The 25,698-nt window shown below is 39.0% G+C and overlaps 1 protein-coding gene across 1 annotated transcript in view; it reads right to left on the minus strand.

Annotated features, from left to right (window-relative positions):
• Nucleotides 1-25,698, minus strand: part of LOC131960517 (pleckstrin homology domain-containing family A member 5-like) — a 241,091-nt gene that overhangs the window by 76,222 nt on the left and 139,171 nt on the right. Inside the window, exons 4-5 of the mRNA XM_059325753.1 lie at nt 13,651-13,734; nt 3,290-3,343 (exon numbers count right to left, since the gene is read on the minus strand). Of these exons, the coding sequence (XP_059181736.1) occupies nt 3,290-3,343; nt 13,651-13,734 (138 nt within the window). The remainder of the gene's footprint in view (nt 1-3,289; nt 3,344-13,650; nt 13,735-25,698) is intronic.

Genomic DNA, 25,698 nt, shown 5'->3' on the forward strand with positions numbered 1-25,698 from the left:
ACACAGGACGTCCTCACTCACTCCATGGCAACTGTCACATGTAGAAACAACTGAGAAACAATTGAAAAGAAATATTTCTCTTGCTTGATAACTGTTGTTGTAATACTGATTAAAGATTAATTTCAGGGTATTACTATTATGTTGTTAAACAAATAACATCAACAGGAAAAATATGATTATTGGGCTACTGAAACGGAAGAGATCTAAATATAATCTAAAAAATGTCTGATGGCCTTTATTGTTTAAGAGACTCTTTTTTTTTGTTGTGAATTGTTTGGTTTAAATTCAAGTTTAGGGTTACTAAATGTTAGTTGTGTTGTTTAGTTTAAAATAGTTTCAGGGGACATGTTGGAACATGGTATAATTATTTGCATGATATATGCTGGGAAATATTGCCTGCTGTCAGTAATTTGATTGAAATATGAATTTGTGTTAACCGGAATACTTCTGTTGTAATCTGTTGAGTTGTCGCTAGAATTGATAGAATTGATGATGTGAATGCAAGATTTGGAGAGTAAATGTTCCGTTTGAATGATGCCCGTTTTGGTCATTATGTGAAGAGAGTTGTAGATGTGTCAGGTTTCAAGTCAATCAGATTCACCATGTGGACTGGCTGGTCTCTCAAAATATTCACTTTTTCAGATATTAATTACAGTGCCACCATCCAGCACATTGAGATGGATGTGAGTGCCATATTTCATGTCAATTGGACTTAATGTGTGAGGGATGTGGCCTTTCGAGATTTGCATTCATGAAGTTTTATGAAACTAGGTTCGGGAACAAAGAACACACCCCACTTTGCCACAAAAGTAGGCTATTTAAGCAACCTGATTGACTGTGTAGGACCATATACAGAAATATCTTCTAAGCCTAGAAAACAGAAAAAGAAAGACACCACACCAATGGATGCTGTGGCCACTAACAACGTGAGCATGGCTGCTAACCAACTTGCAAGAAGGCCACGAGGCAGATGTGTCTGCAGAATTTAAGATGCCCATTTCTGCCCTCAAATCTTAAATTGATATTCTGCAACCAACTGTGTGTGATCATAGGCAATGTCAAAAAAAAAAAGTCTCAGAATCCACGTGGGCTTTTGTCACTGCTTGCAGTTTGGTCCTCCTACCCTCATCTTCCATCATCTCAAAAGGCAACCATGTCTGGCATTTCCATTTATTCCTCTAACACTCATCAAACACCTCAAATACAACAAGACCAACCGCAGTCTACCTTAACCCAATGGCATACTTGATTAGACTAACACCTACGCCCAACCTACTCCTAACCATAGGCGGGTTTCCATTAGTTACTTTTCCCTCTAGTGAGCCACTATTGGTGTGGCTTGGGAGAGATGATCCGCCCAAGATCCGCCCAACTTCACCGGTTAGCGGCTCAGGAAGTACCTGCCTCGGGTAAATACTTTCTAAGCCGCTACTGAGCGGCAATTTTGCGCATGCGTGATTCATTTGCAGACTGGTACAAACTGGACCGGGGTTAACAGCTCCTTATTTGCTGACTGCAGCTGGGAGAGACTGCAGGGGGAGGACTGGGCCACTTGTGAGTGCTTTGGGATGGCACCTGCTACCTGTTAAGAAGAGGAACAAGTCTCCAAAAATCTCCAATAACACCAGAAAAATTCGCTAGATTTGTTGCTAGTCGCTTTTTTGAAAAAGAATCGCTTGAGGGGTCTGAATAGTCGCTAAATATAGCGACAAAGTCCCTAAGTTGGAAACACTGCTTGCTGTGGTGGTCTGTTGTCACATTCAAACCCCGTTGGTTAGTACCTTCATGGGAACAGAGGCAGAGATACTAACTAGTGGGCGTAGCCAAAACACTCCAAAAAGTACTCAGAAAGTACTCAGTTGAACCATGCCTCATGTCAACCTGTTTGCCTCGGACAGGGAAGCAGCCACATGCTCTTTTATTTTGTTACCACTTTTGCACATCACATCACAATTCAGCATATCCCCCTGATCAAAGCTACTTCCACAGCCTCAGCAAATCCTTACTACATGATTAAAATTCCTGCCTGTCTCCAAACATAACTTGCGTACATCGACGATCCCAAGGACCAACATACATCCCATCAACTCTCATTTGTCAGCCCCATTCCTTCATCCATTGAGCCTTATCCCTTCATCCATGACCTTGATCTTCCCCTACATCATCTCGGCTCTCCATCCTCAATATGCATTAAACTTTTCAAATCTTTATTGGCTTAGTCTTTGTAACTGGATTGGGCGTTAATTTCAGCGCCAGCAAGGGGGTTGATTTGGCACATATATCTTGAGAAGCATTTGCACATCGTTTATCATTTATCAGTTATTTTGCCAAGTTTCTGTCATGTTTCAAGCTCACTCCAGCTCATGACAATTTGAGCTGCAGCAAAAGACGACAATAAATAATAACCAGCACAAGTAATGATAACTGCTTTAAGGCTTGAACCCTAATAAAATGAGAGAAAAGGTGTCTAGCATGAGGACTTGATAACATTATCATGTAGTTACACAGCTGTAGGGATAACTGGTACAACTTCAGTGGTAAACAGTAGGGCTGGACGATATCTCGATATAAAAAATATATTGATGTATTTTAAAATGTGATATGGTCTAATTCTATATCGATATAGTTCAAATTTGCGCTGTGATCCTTGCTCCAGACAAGCTGCTATATATATAAATGCTGCCCTTACTAGGGTTTGTCAAATTAATTTCTTTTGTAATGTTCGTTATTCTTTTCTCATATAAATATATTTATTTCAGAAAAAGATTGGCCTATTTTATTTCATAGGCTATTTTTATTCAAGATATTTTTTTATTTAAATGTGCAATTTGTGTTTATGAATATATATATATTTTGATTTTTTTTAAAAAGGTACTCCTGCTGTTATACAGTATTTATGTTCACTTAAATTAACAGTTTCAATAAAACTACTTGTGACATGTCATATTGGGCTTTGACTGAAAATTAGCTCTCACTTTGCAATAAAATATTGGGATATATATCGTCTATCCATATTCAGCCTAAATATATCGGGATATGACTTTTGGTCCATATCGCCCAGCCCTAGTATACAGTCTGTTGAATATTTTAAAACACTGTGCAAGTTTGAAGTCAGATAAAATAATTGTGCAGTTTAAACCATGACAAGTCTACTTTTACAGATGTGAACTGTTCTTTAAACTTACCCACTACTAACAGCACAACAAGCGCAAATTTGAATTCAAAGCATCAAGGCTGACAGGGAAGCTGAAGCCAAAGCAGCTCTTTCAGTGATGTGAGGGATCATTACCTGCTATGAGCCTCTAAGGGCTTGTCAGGGTGGACAAGCTTTCCACAACTCATGCTAGAAACAGAACAAGGGAAGGAGACAGAATGACAAATGAAACGGAGGCTTTGAATTTTCAATTACATTGGGTCATACTACATGAAATAAATAATGACAGAAATCATAACATTAAGAATAGAAAAGGTAAAACATAAAACAACACGTGAATGAAAACACTTGTCACGTCACTGGAGGTGAGCTGAGTCGGCTAAAATATATTTTGTTGGATGTGAAAACATTTACCGGACACAGAGCTTTGATCATTCATTTACTCAATATGATCATTTCTGTTTTCCCAACTTCTTATCTTTCTGCTGTTTGTACAATCAGACACTGAAGATGTCTGAGCAGAATCTGTAAATAATTAAGAAAGGAGACAGATGGAGCAAGCAGGAAGAGAGATAGAGAAAAGCAGGATGTCAGAAAGGGTCAGAGTCAAGCCAGATGAGCTTGACACGTCTTTGAAAAACTCCTCCCTCTAAACTTGTTAGGGCTATTAACAAAAGATCAGGAGGATGAACAGAAGCAGATATTACTGAGTGGAACATTTCACAAAATAGAGAAAAAAAGAAACTAGAGAGTCATTAATAAAAGCAGGAGCTGCACAGCCGTACGGAACATTCTAATGAGATGAGAGGAAGGAAACCTCCCCTGGGATCTGCAAAGCAAACTTTCTGGATGTGGGTTTTAGGAATCTCTTAATTTAAACTTCTCCTTTGTGAATGACATTTGAATAGCTGAAGAGTTGTGTAGCAGCCTCAAGCAGTGCAGAAGGAGATCAAATTTATTTTAGGGAGATGTGAAGGCAAGAGATTGTTAACAAGGGAAAGAAGGGGAATGTATTGCTCATATATATAGTGTGTGTAAAATTGAAAGGACAAAAAAAACACATTTGGATAAACATCAATGTTTGTTTAGTTTGATTAGTATATGTCAGCAGGGGCATGGACAGACAGTGCAGATTAATTCTAATAAAATCTAAAACTTATGGAAGCTTACTGGATCACTTTACCAACCAATTACCCAGTTTTGGTGAGGTGAGAAAGTGAGCAGGGTTTGAACTTCTCTTTCTAGCTCTGCTTTCATTCTTTACACGAGTACAAATTCCCAAAACGTGGGATGCTGTGTAAAATGTAAATAGAAACAGCATGCATCAGATTTCAGAGGGCACATTTACAAAAACAGAAGTTTATTAGTTTAAAAATAAAGTATATTCTCTTTGTACACATTTCTTTTAAATATAAGTCACAAGGGAAAAGCAAATGATTGCATTCTGTTTTATTTACATTCAAGGCAATGTCCCAACTTTTTTAGAATCTGATAAACTGTGTGCCCTTTTCTTTTGACTGACTGGTCTTTTGCCATTTGGAACAACTAGAAAACACTTTTTCCTTCAGATGTGGTTGGACAACATGTCATACAAACCAATTCTCTTCAGGGCATGTGTCCATGTTTGTACGGCATGTATGAAGGAAACTAAAACCCCATATGAATTATGGCTGTTTTGTTTTGTGTCTCAGGCTGTCTCTGTGGCTGTTCTTCAGCACGTGCTGAAGATGTTTAGGAGGTACAATGTTTATCATAAATGGTAAATAGACCTGCACTTACATAGCGCTTTTCTAGTCACTTTGCATCAACTCAAAGTGCTTTACACTACAGACTGCTATCAGTCATTCATACTGGTGGCAGAGGCTACCCTAAACGGTGCCACCTGCCACCATTGGGAATTCATTCGATGAACGCAGCTTTGGGAGCCATTTGGGGTTCAGCATATTGCTATATGATACTTCGACATGTAGGCTGCCATGGTCAGGGATCGAACCAACAACCCTCCACTCAGTGGGTGACCGCTCTACCAACTGAACCACAGGCACCCACATAATAGGGCTACAAGCTCAGATTGGTCTGCCCTCAAAGGTGCAGCAAAATCAGACTCACTTTTAGGTTTTCGCCTGTCCTCCGCCACCATCTTGCAGATGTAACAGTTATGATTGATGGTGATGAGTTTCTTTTAAAGATAATTTTTTGGGCATTTTTCATGCTTTATTGAAAGTGACAGATAGAAAGGGGGAGACAGAGGGGAGGACATGCGGCAAATGGACCTCAGGCCGGGTTTGAACCCGGGTCCGCCCCAGCAAGCCTTACTGGTACGCGCTCTACCAGTGTGAGCCACTGGGACGCCCCGTCGGTGATGAGTTTCATGCGTGATGAGTTTAAATGGCGGATGTCACAATCTAGGTGGATGGGTGAACGGGGTTCATGTCCCATGTGGAAACAAAAGTAAGTGACTTTTTACTTAACATACATTTTTTTATGTAACTTCCGTCGATCACGTCTTGGGGATTACGTTTTGTAACATACTTCATGTTGTTTAAGTAACTTCCGGGACTCACGTCACCCTCGTAACTACTTCACTTCCAGAATTTATGTACATTTAAATTACTGTTTAAACTTTCTTTTATAATGTCTAACCAGGAAGTTTTTTGCCCTAAACCTAAATTGGTGACTCTAAATTGTCCATAGGAGTGTATGAGAGCATTAATGCTCGTCCGTCTCAAAGTGCTTGCCCTGTGATAGTCTGGCTACCTGTCCAGGGTGTATCCCATCTCTCATTGATGTTTTTATCATGCTAGCATACTAACATCTTCTAATTGGTGCGATGAGGCCGATGGGATGTCATTATTTCTGTAGACTTTTGTGTTGAACTTATGAAAAATGCTGGTTCATGATAGGGCTAGATCAAAAACAATTCATGTCAACCTCAAGCTGGTACTGGATACAAATCAGGCAAATACCAAAGAAGAAATCATTCTCTGTGCACCATTGATGCCTGTGCCAAATGTAAAAGGAGTGAATGAAGCAGTTCATAAGACTAGTACAGTGATGTTGATGTGTAAGAAACATGGGGGAAGGTGAGTGAGGTAATTCAGTAGTCCTGGGGAGATAAATGGCTGCTGAGTTGAGTGCTAGAAGTATTCCCTTACTGTGTGTTTATGCATCAAGCAACTTGGCTTGACTGTTTGCTGCGTTCTGATTACATATGATTGCATCAAGGCTCTGAGAACATCTGTAAACATGCATTTCTTCTATTTTTGTTGTTCTGGGATTTGGATATGATTAATATCATGTTTGTACCAAGAAGAAAATCCAAAGTGGAAAGCCCAGTAGTTATTGCTTAAGATTTTCAATAGTTGATTCAAATAAAAAATAGGCCTCCAAGAAAACATTACAACTTCACCATGTTTGCTCCAGTTGCAACATTGCTTCAGTGCTTCATGCTATTCATGCTGGAGAGAGAACAAACTGATGGAGCTCAAACAGAAGTGTCCACACACAGGTGTCTTCTGACTGGATGGGTGTTACTGTTGCTCAGTGGCCTTTAATCAAGAGGGCCTTAGCTTTGGCTGGCCCAAGGGCAAGGTCAAACAGTTTGAGTCATTTGTGAATGTATTTACATAATTAAATGTAAAATCAGAAAATCAAGCATTTGAGATTTTACTGAATCTCTTGATCTGTTTGAAATGTGATCTAAATGTCTCCTTTTTGCAAGAGACTGACTGAAAAAAATATATTTAATGCCAATTTTAACAAAATGAGAAAAACAGTCTCTGTATTTCAAACACACTCATCTAGTCCAAACACCAGAGAGAAAAGAATAAAGTATGAGTATTACCTGTGCAGTCACATTCAGCAGTTTTTGAAAATGAAACCAAGCAAAGCTGGTTTTCAAAGTTCCTCGAGGATCACTTGAATCCCCTCTGTAGTCTGTTGGGTTAGACCTGAGGAGCTCTCTTATACAGAGAACATTTTTTCGAAGCCTGTAGGGGGACCTTAGGGCTATTGCTCATTTATTTTCATACTTATTTGAAGGTTTGAGAGGAATGAAGCTGATGACATATAATGACAACTTTCCTGCTTTTGAAAACTGTCTCTTTGCTGCAGCTGCTGGGAAGTCCTGTGCAGGTCTTCTGTGTGGCATTTGGGCATGCTAGCCACAGTGGAGTTGCAGGTCATGTGATGTACCTAGGCTGTGTTCAGACCAACAGTCTGTGAGAAAAAACACAGACCTCTCATTAATTTCAATGCAGCCAGTTTATTGGTGCAGTGAAGGTGCCAATGCGGAGGTCCCATCAAAATAACGCAAGGTCGTGAGGAAAAAAAGTTTAACCAGGCTGGACTTCTGTTGTAATGATAAATCATCCGACAAGGCGTTACATTGACCAATCACTTAAGTGTAACATGAATGTTGTATTTTAGACTGTTTACTCTGCGATTGATTTTCATGGCAAAAAAAAAATAGCTGCCACCATGATAACTTAGCTGCAAAGGAAAAAATCTGTCTGTATAACACAGCATCGTTCTGAATTAAGGCCTATGATAGGGCTTTAAATGCATCAGTTACTAAAACTGTACTTCATCTGCATTTTATCCTCTCATTGGTATCATCACACAGACACCAGCACAGCCACCGATGTTGTTTTTCACATTATGCCTCCTTTTTACACATGATTGTTATTATCCAAGTGGCAGAGTATAAATGCACTAGAGGTTAAAGTGTGGGCTGTGAGGGTTGAAGCCCTGAATACCTCCCAATCTGACACGTACTGGAGCTGGGCCTGTCCTTTTTTTTTAATAGATCGGACTCTGCTCATTTAACTGCAAAGATAAGTGTGTCTTCAGCGGGTCTACATCGATTATTTAAATCTCCAGAGTCAGACCAGTCGATTGGTTAGGACATAAACGTATGTTCTGCCCCCTCCCCAAACACACACACACACACAGTCCACTTTCACACAGTGACCGTATGTGAGCGCATATGCTTGCTAACCTTATTTTTCATTCATTTCTCATGTTTTTTTTTTTTTAAGTTTACCTAATATATTTTCCTGATAAATTTACTTAACGCACTTAATTTACCACCAACTCTCTGAAGACGCTAGTATTTTAGTATTTTAAACTGCATGGGACTATTTGAGCTGGTGTTTGTGAACTGGACTTCTTTGCAATCAGGCTCATTTGCATTGAGGGGGCTGATTTTGCACCAAAGGTATGTAGGCCTATATTACCTCATTAAAATTTATGCAAATAGATCCAGAGCACTGAGACAAATTTTGCCTGACAGCATGGTTAGGGGTGTAATTCACCCTTTGCGGATACTTTTTTTTATTGCCTTATTTATGCATTTTTAGCAGCTGCAAAAGCTGTGCAATCTTTTTATGAATTGTTCCCCTCACTGTATTTAACTCTAGCCCTGCCCTCATGACACACTCTACATTAGAGTTTTACCAGGAGCTCATCATCAGGCAAGGCTCTAAAATAGGAACATCTTGACTTTGCCGATCAATACTTTCATTACTTTTTTGCTATGAGCCGTAATGAACCCTGCAGTCACAAACGCCAAGCTTGGGTGTCTGCAGGTCTAATAACATTCATCATGCCTTCGACTTACTTAGACTTTCACCTGTCATCTTTGTGCCAGTTGGGGCGGAACAAGGTGAATCTCTCATTAGCAGCTTCGCCGCAGTCAAACACCTTTCATTCCCTGTGACTTTCTCAGCTCAACAAGTTTAAAAATACAAACCATGCACACCTCATTTACATCTCTCTCTCTCTCTCTCTCTCTCTCTCTCTCTCTCTCTCTCTCTCTCTCTCTCTTTCTCTCTCTCTCTCTCTCTCTCTCTCTCTCTCTCTCTCTCTCTCTCTCTCTCTCTCTCACACACACACACACACAGACAGAGGAGATAATTGGGATGGGAGATGAATAGGGTGAGGGAAAAAGCAATGGAGAGTGAGTGTGTGAGAGACAGAGAGAGAGAGAGCGAGAGAGAGAGAGAGACAGAGAGAGTGAGAGAGAGAGAGAGAGTTCTGCTGTGCAGCTCCACTGAACTTGTTAGCATTAAAGCAGTGTGTGCCTGTGCACGTGTGTGTGTGTGTGTGTGTGTGTGTGTGTGGTGGGACTGGTGTCTCAGCTCTACAGTTCAGAGACTAAAACAGACCAAAATACCATCCTGAAGACTCTTTTGGAGGTGGTGCATGTAATTGCTGCCGTTTGTTTGTCTTTCTCTAAAGCTCCGGTCCTAAATTCAATTTTAGCCCCCTCAACTTGACTTTTTGTCGTTCTGTTGTTTGTCTCCTGGGAAGTAGAAGGTCATTTCTTTATTATGGGATTTAATCTGCAGATGACATACACAATTCTTACAGAGTTGATGGGTCGGAAGCATCCAGCAGTTGGTCATTCTGACAGCAGAGAGCAAAGGAGGGAAAACATTCAGAGATTTCTGTTTCAGTTAGTGAGCCTGTAGCATGGCTGGTGTAAAAAAAAAATAGGCAAAGGGACAGAAAGAAAGATGGATTTAAGGAACAGAGAGCAGATGAAAAATAGATGAGAGATTAAGATGGATGGCCAGACAAAGAGATGAAAAGAAACAGTCCAATCATTTCTGGCATCCACAGACTGCACCCTCAGTGAGTCACACACAATTTAGAAACTTAAGAGCAAGATGCGTTTACTATCCAACATTGGATCTCAACGCTGCAAAGTCAGTTATGTGACAACAGTGTCAAACAGGAGCTATTCTGCTTAGAGACAAGACAGCTAACGCATGCATGAGGTGTCAAACTGATCCATGAAAGGGCTGGTGTGGCTGCAGGTTTTTATTCCAACCAAGCAGGAGCACACTGACTCATCTTATCCAATCACCTCAACTGTCTTCACCCAGTTAATTTCTTGTGTCACATTCATTTGTGCTGCTTGGTTGGAATAGAAACCTGCAGCCACATGGTCTTTTCATGGTCCAGTTTGACACCCCTGATTAAAGGATGATACCTGTTTCTTATAACATGTGTAATCGCGGTATATTGATTATGATGAGATTGTACTCATCAAGGGAGGAAGACACATAAACGGTCGGACAATCAGACACATTGTAAACAGACCCAGAGGAAATGTACTGCAAACTTTCAACACTAAATACTTTTCAATGCTCAAAATTAATTCAGTATTGAAATGCATCCAGGTCCATGTCTGTTTGCAGTGGATGTTGTGGTGTGAGAATAGATTTTTAGGGGCCCAAGCACAATGCTTTCTTTCTTTTTTTCTGGCTGACCATTGAGATTAGCCCTACAAATGGGTCTGTATGTGACTGACTGACTGACTGACTGACTAAGTGGAATACTTCTACACTGTTTTTAAACATGTTGTCAGGGAGACGTGATCGGCACGTATACGTTCTATCGTGCAATACACACTGACTCCATCTTCCGTTGCGTTAAGTGAAGCGTAATCTGTACAGACAGCTGTTTGATCACACAGATACCCCCCTGTATGTGTTTTAAACTTATTAATTGGATGTTAATTGATTTAATCAAGGCTCCCGGTCTGTCTGTGAGCTCCCCCTCACTCTGTCCGGCGACTGTAATACCTTCGGACAGCCCCAGCTGTCCGGTCGTGTGGGAGGCGTCGGTGGGACTGCTAGCTGCACTCGGTCTGCCAAAAAGGCTGATGTGTAAAAAAACATGCGGTTTGATCTGTGAGACGTGCAAGTAATGGACGTAGGGTTTATTATATAATTAAATGTATTATTACTTGTTTGTATTAAAGGGACAAAAGCATAATAACTACTTATATCCAAAATTGTCACATTATATACACTAACATTAACTTTTCCTGTAACAAATTGCCCACAACATTGCATTGACAAAAAGCTGTGGGCCGTATACTAGGTTTTGATCTCATCTTGTTCTCTTTCTTTCTCTTTCTTTCTTGTTTTATGTTTTGCCACTAAAAGTGTTTGTGCAGGAGCTGGATTACATTTATAATTTTTTTTTTTTTTTAACCATTTTACAGACAGCTATACAGTCAGAGAAAGAGACTGACATAGAGATTATGTAAGCTGATTGAGGAGAGAGGGCATGACTTACAGGAACAGACACGGGGCTGTGTATGGAGGTAGTATGGATCAGACAGTGAAACAACGAATAATGTATTGCATGTGGAAAACAACTACAACCCTCAGCTATGTAGCATGGATGGGCACGGAGGCGTGACTGACTCTGCCATGATTATTTTGTGTCATGAAAAGCAGGCTGGGGACTGTGACAAGCACCCAGTCATTATGCGCTCAGTGTGGGCACCCATGCAGCTGCACACTGATGCTCTGTTCATGTGCTTCTGATTATTACATAACAAAAGGACAGTCATGGAACACTCAGAGCTTTAACATGGCCTACAGATGGTGCGGCCATGCCTCCTCACCACCACTGTTAAAGACACAGCAGATGAAGCTGTGCTCACTGCAAAAAAAGAAAAGTTGGGTGAACTCAAAATTTCAAGGAACTTCGATAAAATTTTAAGTTGGACAATTAAACTAAATATTTTAAGTTTTGTTTTTGAGTCTGCTCAACTCTGAATTCTGATTTTTGTCAACTCAACTGGAGTTTGTACTAAACACTAATTTTACATTGTAATAACTTTTAATCCTTACTTATGCTAACTTCTGCAATAATGCCGTGCAGTAATGCCGCTATGAAATGTCAATTTTGAGTTAGCATTGATACGCTAATGGCTACTCATGTATCAGTTAGCCGCTAGCATCAGTTAGCCGCTTTCGCTAATGAATTTCACCGCTTTCCCGCATTTCACAACAAAGAAATAAGAGCTAGCAGAACTATTGTCCCTTGTTTTGAACCCCAACTTAAAGATATAATTAACAACAACTCACAAACTTGTTTTTGAGCATAACACTGGCTCGCTTTGTTCTGCTAACTTACATTATTGCCCTAAATGTCAATAATTTATGTTTCCAAGTTTTACCAACTTAAATCACTGTTTTAGGCCAAAAAAATTCAAGTTGGCTTTTTTGCAGTGCTGTATGCACGCTGAACTTCATCATATCACCTAAATACTGTAAGAGCCTAATGTCTGCTGATTATAGATGATTATCATACATGTCTTATAACTACAAGGAGGCAAAATCTGCATTCATTATTCCCAGTAGTTTTTCTTCCTCTCTTTCAATGCTTCAATCCTGGAGCCTATTTTACATTCTGGCACGTTTGTATCACAGGAAGCTGCTGCTTTGGCCTTTAGCTCTTCCTGCTCACAGAGTCCACACAATAATCACCTGGATGACTGTTACACAAAAGAAAAAAGTCTGTATGTGATAAGTAAAAGACAAGACTTGAAGTTATAAGGAACAGCTATTTTTTTATGATTCCTAAATAGATGTATGGATGTGTGTATTCCATTGACTTCTGATAACTCCTGATTTCACTGAAATATGAAAAATTATGAGAAGAAGTGGTACAAAACAAACCCAAAACAAATGTGACTACAAAAATGTAGATGCTGCTCACATTCCTTTGGAGTGGACTATGTGTTCAAATAAAGTATTCATATTCAGCTATCAGGGTCTGTGCAATAAATAAAGACCCGTGCATGTTCTGTTTGTGTTTTCAGCTGCTTCTATCACTAAGAGCAGCCACAACACATTCGGATGAGAGTCGTCCAGCCATCTCGATCATACGGTAGCCCAGAGGGAAAATTAAATGAGATTCAACTTTTCTTTGTTTGGAGAGGAGGGAGGATTTGTATTTTGTGTGATAACAAAATTCTAACAGTGTAGAAATTATGGAGGTTGGACTTATGGTCCTGTTTATCGTCTCCTGTGGAAAAATAGTATTAGATTCTTGATATTTAAACAATAAACAGAGCACAAGAGCACAGTGAATTAAAATCATGTCTCATGAACAAATGGGCAGACAATTTGATTTGCATGACAAGTATCTAAACTGGTTCCCAATCCACGTTTCTATTGTTTCCTTGAAGTTTCTCTCACTACTTTGCAATGTCTGGTTCCTGTATGCTAACTCACTTAAATAAGTCTAAATCACTTCATCATCTAACTTCCTCCTGTTCTTTGATCATGTAAGACTGAAACTCTGTATATAAGGAAGAAAGTTTACTTTGTCGAGAGAGATTGCTGAGACTCTCTCCGTGTAACTAAAGGCTTTGATTGATCACACCGGCTCATTGCATTTTTTCTTGAGAGAAACACTCAATATTTTGGGAAGAAACTGCATCTACACTCCTTACGTTGATACAAAGACACTTGGCTGCAATACCATCACACTATTACTGCACTGTCTGGGCTCCAGACCTGGTTCTGGTCTAAGTAGGTCTGGTCTGCTATATCCAAGTCCCTGGAGACCAGCACTCATACAGTACATTGACTCCCTGACATCAGTGGTTTGATGAATGAATCCATCTTTAAGTGTTTCCATTGACCTTTGCAATCAGAAGCATGCAGTGCTGCAGAGAGACTTACTGTTCATTTACGACAAAGATGCAGTTGTCTTGGGAGGGGACACCTGACACCGGGTGCTTACAGGTCACCTTTCGCTCATTGTGACTGGAAGAGATGGAGAGAGAAGGGGCAAAAAGGGAGAGACAGAAAGAGCATTTAATCAAGGCAACAACACCACAACAGTCAAAGGTGAAATGGACAGAGAGCAGAAGGGAGACACATTTCGTACACAAAGAAACACAAGACTTTACTATCGTCATAAACAATCAATAAACAATCATCTTCCTGTACATGATCACACTACAAACACACTCATTCACACACCTGGAGCAGCAGCATAATGTCCTGTTTGGCTCTTAGGTGCAAACAAAAGAAAGTGATATATATATACATATACATATATATGTATATATATATATATATATACATATATATATAAATATGTATATATATATATATATATATATATATATATATATATATATGGGTCAGTGACAAATAAGGGTTGGCAAGATGTCAAATGGTGTAACCATAAATTAATGATAAATATATGTACATTTATATAAACCTTATCCACCTACAGTGTATTTAAGTGGACTTATACATTTAATTACTTAATTTTAAAAAGCATATTTCTGAGTATTTCTACATTTTCACATTTCATCAACATTGAGCAGAACATATTCTTAAAACAACCATTTTTTTCTAAATTTTAGACAAATTATGTAAAATTTGTTATATACCATAATGTTGCAATGTAAACATGGATTGTATTTTTTTCTCATTTAAGTTCACATTTATTTTCCTGTAAATAATCAGATTTTTATGAAAAAAATGTAATGGTTACACCAACTGACACTGCGTTAGATCGCGTCATTGACCCATATATATATATATATATATATATATATATATATATATATATATATATATATATATATATATATATATATATATATATATATATATATATATGTATATAAAGCAGATTACATAAGACAAAAAAGTAAATCCAGTCGAATGATCTCTTGCCGTCATTCATCTTTTATTCGTTCGTGATTTCTAAAACATTTAAGCTTGATTTTAATAATTCAATTTCTTATTTAATGTCTTAATCATTTTATTAAATGATTCTAATTAAACACTGAAAGTCTATAATTATAGTAATAAACTCCAGACTCCATATCCTTTATCTCTTTTTGTGTCTCAGTACTTCTTGCATACTTCACTTTTTCACTTTGCACCATCTCTCTTCCTTCCCCACTGTGTCAATCTGTGTCTCACTTTTGATGTTTTACTCTTTTTTCTCTCTCTCTCTCACTCCTCTCTTCTTCCCTAGTCAGCACTGCAGCAGAAGTCTGTTTTAAATTTGAATCAGCCAAGAAATGCAGTGATGTCTCTGCTCAATCAAACATCATCTCCATCCAGAACAGACTGGACACAGGAAGCACCCTGGATTTTCACAATTAAACAACAAGACATCAATTTAAAATGATCAAACAACAATTTAACACACTTGTGGGAATGAAAAAGGAGTGTTGACATCAAAAAGCCATAGTGCCTGCAGGCTTCTGGCTCCCAAAGCTACCATGAAGTGAAAACTTCACTCAAAGTTCAGTCATGATGTCCAACCACTATTCAAAAAAAGTCGAGATGCTGTGTCAAACATAAAAACAGCACAATGCGTCAAATTCAGAAGGAGAGTACAGGTATAGAAAAACCAAAGGCTTCTCAGTTTGACCATTAAATATCTTGTCTTTATAGGCTACTGTACTCAACTGAATGTAGGCCACAAAGGATTTGCAATATTGCTTTCTGTTTTATTATTTTTTTTATAGTATAGTTTGTATATACACAGCTCAGCAGCCTCCTCTTTATTGGTGGACACTCATGTTCATTGTCCAAGGTGCTTGTCCCGCCACCCCCATGATGTGGGACATGTCTGACTGATCATCTGTAACTGACTCACCCAATACCAGTACTCACCCAACTACTGTTCAACACCTTAGCATTCCACCATAACAACTTAGTAGGTTCAGTTTTAACCCTTTATCAGGCGAAGAACTATATTTGGTAACTTCAGGTAATATTTTGAGAAAAAAGTTGCAAATTTACTGGATTAAAGTGGCAAATCTACAAGAAAAAAAGTTGCAGATTTAAGAGATTTATAGTGGGAAAAAGGCAACTTTTTTTCTCCCAGATTCACCACTTTAAATCTCATAAATCTGCAAATTTTTTCTCGTAGATTTGCCACTTTAATCTCGTAAACTTTTTTCTCAAAATATTATTTTCGTATGTTTTTTTTTTCACATTCTGGCAGTATGTAATATCCTCCAATATTCTCTAGGGTTGAAATTTGGAATTTGCAAGTATTTCAATGAGTGCGCTATTAAGGGTTAAAGTGGTGAATCTGGGAGGAAAAAGTTGCTTTTTTCCCACTTTTTTCTCATAAATCTGTTACTTTTTCCACGCAGATTTGCCACTTTAAATCTCTTAAATCTGCAACTTTTTTTCTAGTAAATTTGCAACTTTTTTTCGAGTAAATTTCCAACTTTTTTCTCGAAATATTACCTATAGTTACCAAATATAGTTCTTTGCCTGATAAAGGGTTAAAGCTACAGCTAAGGTATTGGTAGCATATGAAACTAGAAGATCTAATACATTGGTACCAAACCTGTTGTGATATCTTGTCAGGAAGTACAAATATGTAATTTTGGCCTATTGAATATTTCTATAAAATAGAGAGGAAATTACATTATGAATTTTTATAGGCCAACCCATAAGTTAGCAATGCTGCAATGGGGTCTATTGAGAATTAGTCTATGGGATATTTGCATTGGATTTTGGCCCCAGTGTTGCCAACTTAACAATTTTTAGTGACTTTTCAGACCCAGCTAGTGACTATTTTTCAAAAAAGCGACTAGCAACAAATCTAGCAATCTGTTATTATTCAAAATCCTCATTGAATATGAGAGGATAGACCCCAGGGCGCTAAAATGCTAACTTACTTCCTGGTTTAAGAAGTCATTCCAGTGACGCCCAATATCATCGATGCAAAGTGACAATACCGATAGATATCATTATCTTTAAGTGAACCCTTTTTTTGAAATTCCACTTTATATTTAGTCTTTAAATTATTTAAAATAACTGTTTGTATATAACACTAGACTTACTGCGCCCAATTTATGGATGTGATGATGTTTGATAAAATAAAATGTTAAAAAAATGTTAGAAAAAAAAACATGGACTGAATTTATTTAATTGTTATTTATAATAATAATAATGATAACAATAACAATAACAACAATAATAATAAAAAGAATACACCTTAGATTCAGTCCCCTTCTCCACCTCAGTCATTTTCATACTGGCCTTTACTGTTTCTACTGTAGCCTGTTTACAGTTTTATTATTAGATTTGCCTTCAGACCAAAACAAATGCTGGATGGGATTTTATTTTTGGTGCTCACACTACAGCATTTTAAAAAAAACATTTAAAAAAAACAAGGTATTTAGTTATTTGTATAATGTCTATGAGCTGTTTTGGATAATAAGTGACATTTTTCATCTTCATGGGACATCACTGTCTAAAAACACAGTCAGATCTCCACACTTCGAAGTTTTGCAGTTTTGTTTAAAATGAATTACTAAAGTTCAGCTTGGTTCTGCTGAGCACAATGTATTTATAGTGCAACTGCCAACAAACGGAGCAAAGTAAAGTGAGTGAGTACGTACAGGTTACCTATTTGAAATTCTAACAGCTGTAGTCCTGATCCTTATCCACCTTGCTGTACTCCATGTGTTTACATGGAGGGATGCCACCAGAAGTACATGAGAAAACATTATTCATCTTTACATTGTGTGTGTGTGGGAATATGCATCAATCACCTTTAGACCAACAAGCACAAGAAAACGGCATCTTAAGCAGCTGGAAGCAAGTTGGAATTTAAGTCTTAAAACCGTAAAATTTGAGCCAGTCTTAATAAAACACTGATTGATGCCTCCTGCTATGACAGATGATAAAAATGTGGATCATAAATACTCATATTAGCCAAACAAAAATGTGAGTAGACCGCTTTGTACCATTACCTCTGACACCTGGGTAAGAATCTTTAAATAAACTCAGTGGGCTCTCTGGGGGAGAGCGTGTGCACTGTTTATACCTACATCTGGGGATGCCAGATGTGCCAGAGCCAAAGGGAGTCAGGGAGGGAGGGGTAGGGGGCTCCTCCTGGGTCTAAACCTGCCAGCCATGCAACACTGCAGCTAGGATCGCTCTGTTGCTTCAGACTCCTGTATCTGGAGGAGAGCCGGCCAGAGGGCAGCAGAAGCCAGCTGGCTTGATCAGGAACACCATGGCCTTAGGCTTCAGGTAAGACGCAGGACACATGTTCCCCCAAATTCATGTCTCAAACAGGTTCTGTGTCTGTTAATGTGGACATTTCAGAGCTTACAGAGGAGCTATTTCAGTCCAGGGGTTTCTCAGTTTTCGCTGACGTGAGTAGGTGCCACATGCACATTTAAAGAAGTAACTTTCCAAACAAGTGGAGTTCAGAATAAAAAATCGACAAGAAAAAAAGTCGCAGATTTAAGAGATTTAAAGTGGCAAATCTGCGCGAAAAAAGTCGCAGATTTACGAGAAAAAAGTGGGGGAAAAAAGCTACTTTTTTCTCCCAGATTCACCACTTTAACCCATAATAGGGCACTCATTGAAATACTTGCAAATTCCAAATTTTAACCCTAGAGAATATTGGAGGATATTACATAAACAAAAAGTTTACGAGATTAAAGTGGCAAATCTATGAGAAAAAAATTTGTAGATTTATGAGATTTAAAGTGGCGAATCTGGGAGAAAAAAATTTGCTTTTTTCCCACTTTTTTCTCATAAATTTGCGACTTTTTTCGCGCAGATTTGCCACTTTAAATCTCTTAAATCTGCGACTTTTTTCTTGTAGATTTGCCACTTTAATCTGGTAAACTTTTTTCTCAAAATATTACCTGAAGTTACCAAATATAGTTCTTTGCCTGATAAAGGGTTAACAATATGTCCAACGGTTTTTGTTGCTAACCACAGTGGTTTAATTTTGTCTACCGTAGATCACACACACACACACACACACACAAACACACACACACACAATCACACATAATCACTAAACAATAAAACAATAATCAGCTAATTCCTGTCAGCTGATATGTAATGTCATTAGTTCTCTGTGTGGGCGAACGTGCTTTGTTTTAAATGCCATGTGACAAAGCTGCCCTGTGGTCAGATGTGTGTGTGTGTGTGTGTGTGTGTGTGTGTGTGTGTGAGCCATGTAGCCCTGAATCCACAGCCTTCCTTGTTTTTTGTTAAGGTTAAAAAAAAGAAAAGAAAGAGACATTTTTCAACATCATACTTCATGACATGAAAAAATGGAAAATGAAAAAATATACATAATATTCTTGCTTCAAGCGCTCCAGACTCCAGATCAATCTGACATGACGGGAGCTGCTGATCTGCTGCTGCGTTGGTGTTTGCTTTTGCTTTGATCTTACTACTTACATCACTAAAGTCACACAATAGCAATAACACAATCAACAAACTTCTCTGTGAGGTAAAATTAAGATAGTATAGGTAACAGTTCCCATCAGAAAGCTGTATGATGGCAAGAGATGTTAGAAATATAGTGTAAACTTAAATTAATGTAGATTTTTTTTCCAATGAGCCAGTATTTAGGTGGATAAAATACGATCTGCAACCGTTTAATGTTAGTTCCAGGTGGCAATCTCCGTGTCTGAGCATGGAGGCCGACCAGGAAGTGTCTTAAGCCTGCAATCTACCGAAAATTCCAGCAGGGGGTGCTAAGTTTGGCTGCAAAAAAAATCTGCCCATTCATTTCAGTGCAAAATTTGAAAACTTCTGACTTGATTTATTACCTCAGAAAAAATTTTCAGGACAACAATATGGTCTCAATCGCTAGTAAAAAATCTTCTTCAAGACAATTTGATGTCAATAGTTCTAATAATGGACCCATTTAGAAGAAAATAGAAGATAAAGAATCGTATGATTTGGGGCGTGGCTACAGGTCACTGACAAGGCGAGCTGTCACCAGGAGAGAAGCAGAGCGTATCCACGGCAACGTGTCAATAAAATTATATATAACGTTATATAGATAGAAAAGAGGACATTTACCGATTTGGTCTCATAACTTTGACCCTTTCACTGTATTTTCACTTAATGACAGTTTATTTGAACGTTTTGTTCAGTAAAATGTCTTGTTCAGTGTTTGGTTGGACTAACAGACACTCCAAGGAGTCGCTGCTCAGTTTTCTGAGGTAAGAAAGATACATTTTGTTTTAGTTTTTTTGCTAGCCAAACTAACATCCCAGTTAATGCTCCAGTTAATGCTAACATGAATTAGCAGCGGCTTCTCTCAGTCGGGTTACCGGTGTAGAGAGGCGTGTAGTCAGTGTTGTCAGATCCCTCGCCCTCCGCCACAGTCCAATTATGGTCTGCTCCGCCAATCGGAAACAAGATGGCGACGCAAGATGGCGACGAGTATAACGCTGAACTCGAGGCTTCCAACGGGCAGTCCACAAACCAATGGGTGACGTCACGGTGACTACGTCCATTATTTATATACAGTCTATGGTTACCTCGTGTAAGTTATCTGAGTACACCAACTCAGGTCGTCCTTCCACCCCTGGATGTAAATCTGAACATGAGCAGTCATAAATTCCAGGTCCTTGTTGTGATGTTGTGTATTCATACACAGTCATAGTTTCCACAGTGTGTGTATCAATAAGCCTTTCAAACGGAGAGGCAACACAAATAGTCAAACATGTCCTTGAGGCGACTTCTTCACGTCGTCCTTCAGCTCATTAATAGTTTCAGGGTCTGGCACAACCTGCCATTTTTTTTACTGATGTTTTTGAAGTGTTTCCACAACAGCATAAAAACTAATCAGTGAACATATTTAGACTTACTGAGGGAACAATCAAATGGAAGTGCTGGGAATAAATGAAAGTTAGACAACTATTTATTTATTTATGCATTCAAAAATAAGGTCAATGCCACACAATAAGGTAGAGTAGCTGAAAATATGGAACTATTCGAAAAAAAATAGTTTATCAAACAGACTCTTTCAAAACTAGAATTAAAGAAGAAGAAGATTACTTTATTAATCCCACAATGGGGAAATTCAACCTCTGCATTTAACCTATCCTTTTTTACACACAAGTGAACACACCATGCAAGGAGCAGTGGGCAGCACATTACTGCGCCGGGGAGCTGTGGAGGGGGGTTAGGTGCCTTGCTCAAGGGCACTTCAGTCCTAGACCTGTCAGTACCGGGATTCCAACCAGCGACTGTCCAGTTACAAGCTTGATTCCTAACCTCTAGGCAACAGACTGCCCGATTTGCTGGAAACAGAGCAGTTACAAGGGTCACGTGACTGCTGCAACTTACATAAAAAACGTAAGTTACGTTCAAAAACATGATTTACATAACTTAAGTTAAAAATGGCTTACTTTTGTTTTCAAACGGGACGCGAATCTGGCTCTCCTGGGTTAAAGTCTGTTGCTTGTTTGACCCATCCACTTCTCCAGCCTCCAACTGATTGCGGGAATCCGACCCTTTTAAACTTCGCTTGGCTGTCAGTCACTAGTACGTCAGCAAGATGGCCGCAGCCACAATACAGCCGACAGTGAAATTCATAAATATAGCTTGTTTTTCACTGCCTGTACACACAACCTATATTGACGTTTTGACAGGACACGTTTTTGGCCATGTCCAAGTCACTGAATCTGGTTGCAAAGTTGTTTCTCAGGTCATTTAAAAGTTTGACTGTGAGTGACTGGTACGTGCTGACAACTAAAATAAAGTAAATAAAATCACGGAGTGTGGGAAAATGGAACATGCTGTCAGTGAGATCAGACAAGAAAAGAACTGGTTTCTTTTAAAATGCAGTTAGTTTCAACCACCATTTTATCTTTCCCTTGTAGTCCCAGATTAAGTGCATTCAAAAGCACCTATTTGACACAAATTCATCATCCAGCATTTGAGACAGAAATGTAGCGGCTCTCTTGTGCTTGCTGTTGCGGAGAAAACTACCAATTTTCTCCCTGAGCTCACAGACCCTCTTAAGAGCATTTCCCTTGCTTAGCCATCGCACATCATTATGTAAAAGTAAATCATAATGCTCAGCTGTCAGAGACATCAGAGATGTCTGCAAATAGTTATAATGTAACCAGCATGTTAACATGCTTCAAATCAAGTCCATTGCCAATGAAAAAAGCAACAATCCTCTGGAAATTATGTTACCAGTTGTATAACCTTTCAGTGTTTATAGGCCCAGGATGTCCTCTCTGAAACATTCACCATTTAGCGAGTTGTCAGTGGATTCATCCACAGCCAGGGGAACCTGGTCTCATAGGAATCCGTGAAATAGCCACGGATTTGCTTAACTCAAAATTCGTGGAATAGCCACGGAATAACTCAAATTTCAGTAAAACTGACACGGATTTCGCTACAATGCAAGTTAATGATAGTCATATCCCTTGGCTATTGGTTTGTTCCAAGTCACGTGACTTTCAAGGTCCCGGCGGTCAGAACAAAAAACAAGGCGGACAGTTCTCTTATTTTTAGTGAAAAAAACAATATTTTGACTTAGTTTCTGCATAAAAATGGATTTTGATCACATTTCTAGCGAGAAATATATGCTTCATTTTCTAAATATTCACTCAGTGAATGTACATAATCACTTTGTATGTTGGAATAGCCACGGGATATGACCCTGGCTATTCCACAGATTTTGAGTTAAGCAAATCCGTGGCTATTTCACGGATTCCTGTGAGACCATGTTGGCCAGGGACATAACTTCAGCTTTCCTCAATTCAGCCACTAGAGTTTAAAAAGCATCTGTGGCTAACACATCTATCCTCCTTCCCGTTGATTAATCTGACATGGGTATAGTTTTAATGCATGAAATCACCTGGTTTCTCATTTGATTATTATAGTAACCACCTACTCGATGCACTCTTTAACTGTGTCAGCTTCTTTTGACTGAGGATCCATGCTCGGTGGAGAGAAGCTGCAGTTGCCTTCTGTTGGCTTGAACAGGATCGACTGAAGACGATATGGCTATGTCTGTAGTTTGTAGTTAGAGCCTAATATTCTTGCTGGCAAAAATCCAAACCTGGTGTGTTGGTTTATCAAAGCCGGGTGCTTTGTTTTAAAATGCCTCCTCAGTTTGTAGTCCTTTGCTCTGCAGTGCACTCAAACACATTGCACTGTAATAAATTATTCTGGAGTCATTTAATTTTACTTAATATATTTGATAAAATGTATTCAATATAAATGCGTCCTTGATTTTGAGGCAGTTGTTTAAGTAACTTTAGTATAAAAATGTTTGAAATAGAATCTACTTATTTTGATCACATTAAATATAATCTTTATGTGTATATAATTATAAATCAAGAGAATTTTGAATGAATCCAACACAATAGAATTAGTCCGTTTTTAATTGACAGGCACTTCCTGTTAAGTTGTTATTAACTCAACTTGTAACGTAGTTAGATTTAATTAATAATATTGCGTGCAATCTGTTGCCTCAATTTTATTGAGTAGCTATTGTTTATCTTTTTTTTACAGTGTGGCTTTCCCTCAGCAGTTTCGGAGTAGACATATTTCTCCGACCATTTGTTGTTCAATTTGGGATTTGTTGTCTCCGGTACTGCTCCCACCTACTTAAATGCCCTGATACAGACATGAATGGCGCCTGGCTCTGCCACCCGTTCATCCAAACTCTTTGCGTTTGTTTTTCCCCATTGGTGGAACGCACTACCAGTTCCTACCAGAGCAGGGGCGTCCCTCTCTACCTTTAAAAAACTCCTGGAGACCCAGCTCTTCAGAGAGGACTTTCTCTCCTAGCACCACACCACAACTCTACTCCTTAAAGAATCGTCACTAGCCCTTATTACTGCACTAACGCCTCTTATCACACTATACCTTGATTGTTTCCCTTTTTCTGTAAGTCGCTTTGGATAAAAGTGTCTGCTAAATGACTAAATGTAAATGTAAATTTAGCCAAATCACGCCTCATCCTGGTACTCCTGCTAGCTAGCAACAAGCTGCAATTTAAGGCACAGGATCAAAATGTTCTATGTAACAAGAGCACAGCCACAGTAAAGCATTTTAACCAGTAATCATTCACACGTTTTTACCCCGTTTTTCTTTATTTTATTTTTCAAACAGAACTGATCCACAGGCCGGTCTTATATCAACCGGCCCACGTGCTGCAGTTGAATAGGCCTGATGTAGGATAAAAGGGCTCTCAGTTTCATGCAGTTTGACACCACTCCGGCATCAACATATAATTAAATGAACACACTAAAACCATATTTCAACTAAAACTGAACATTGTAAGTTTTGTACAGGTAGCTTTTACAGCAGCTCGATAATCTTAAGCGGCTCTACCTCATATATCAACTTGGCTTGTGGAGTTAATGTGCTGTTCCACTCACACAAAGCCGTCGGGACGAGCATGCCAACACACTCAACCAGAAACATGCCAAAGCTCCTTTCTTACACTGAGACCCAGCAGCACAACAAATCACCTTTGTTGCTCAATCAGAGAGCAATCCTTCTCTCACGTTATTACTGGGGAAGAGTCTTAATCAGGTTAGCTAAGAGACACGCTGTGCTGTTGGACAAGTCTGTTTACCTGTGGGTTATGTCTGAGCTGTGTGGGGCATGAATACCAAAGAGATGTTTCAATTTAAATTCATGGTCATAGACACCAACACTCTGCGTGTTTTCAAACCTTGTCCCTTAGCCAATCTTCAGAAATTTTTGTGTATGTGTGAACACTCAAAAAGGCAACACCTTTCCACAAACAGATCTAATGCTAGTACGCTTAAAAAAAACAATTATTATATATATGCTTCAACCAAATATGCTTCATTAGGATCATACTGCAGTGCTGCGTCAAACCAAAAATAAACAGCTTCCAATCCAAAACGTTATATGGTTTATTGGCAAAGTTTGAGATGTCTTTGTGACTGAGTCTGAGGCCCCGTTTACACGAGGATGCTCGCGGGTAAAAACGACAAAATATTTTATCGGAAGTGGTTCGTTTCGACGATGACGCCGTTTTGGGGGCTTAAAGACGCAAAAATCTGAAACCACCTTCCAAAGTGGAAAAGTTAAATACGCTCCGCCGTATCGTGTCCGTCTACACTGCCAAGACGCAAAACTCTGCTCAGATCTGCTCACGTCACATACATGCTCCAGTACAGGAAAATAAACAAACATGTGGGATTATTTCCATGCGTCGGACCTTCAAGCTGCTCTGGCAGCTCTAATAAACTTACAGGAGTCTTTCCACCAAATGTACAGGATATGTACAGATAGTATTAGTGAACAGAGAAGGATCTGTAATTACCTCCATCACATTTTGGATGCACCGATTGGTCGGAGGCGAGCCAGACAGCTGTGAACGAGACCTGGGAGATCTAGTGGATGCTGGAGAACTTTGTGGAAGGAGTAGCTGATGAAAATGTGTGGCGTGAAAACTTCTGCATGCCCAAAGATGCTCTTATCGCTTTAAGTGATGCCGCCTGGCATGCATACAATCGAATTTCACACACTTTTGCGTCACCGTATGCACGCAGTTTTCCTCCCGAAAATGCTCGTCTAAATGAGGAATAAAAAGTGAAGACGTGACGCCACTTTTGCGTCTTCTGTTCAGACCGTCCTCGTGTAAACGTAGCCTGAGTCATGAACTTTCGAGTAAAGAAACACAATGTGAGCTCCCAATGTTTGTAGCTTACAGCCTTCTAAATACTAGTGGCTCAATTAGTCGGTTTCTAAATAAAGCCATGTGCTTCTGTTTGTTTGGGCCTGTGTAGACTTTTGTTGGCCAAGTGGAAGAAAAATTGATTTGTCCCACTACCTAGCACTAGCATCTGTATAATTCACTCGACAAGGATGTTAGCGAACCAACCTCGAGAATTCTGACCTGCTCTCATTGAATCACTTGCATTTAACCCTTTATCAGGCAAAGAACTATATTTGGTAACTTCAGGT

This window comes from Centropristis striata, chromosome 22, assembly GCF_030273125.1.
Source record: "Centropristis striata isolate RG_2023a ecotype Rhode Island chromosome 22, C.striata_1.0, whole genome shotgun sequence".
NCBI classification, from domain to species: Eukaryota; Metazoa; Chordata; class Actinopteri; order Perciformes; family Serranidae; genus Centropristis; species Centropristis striata.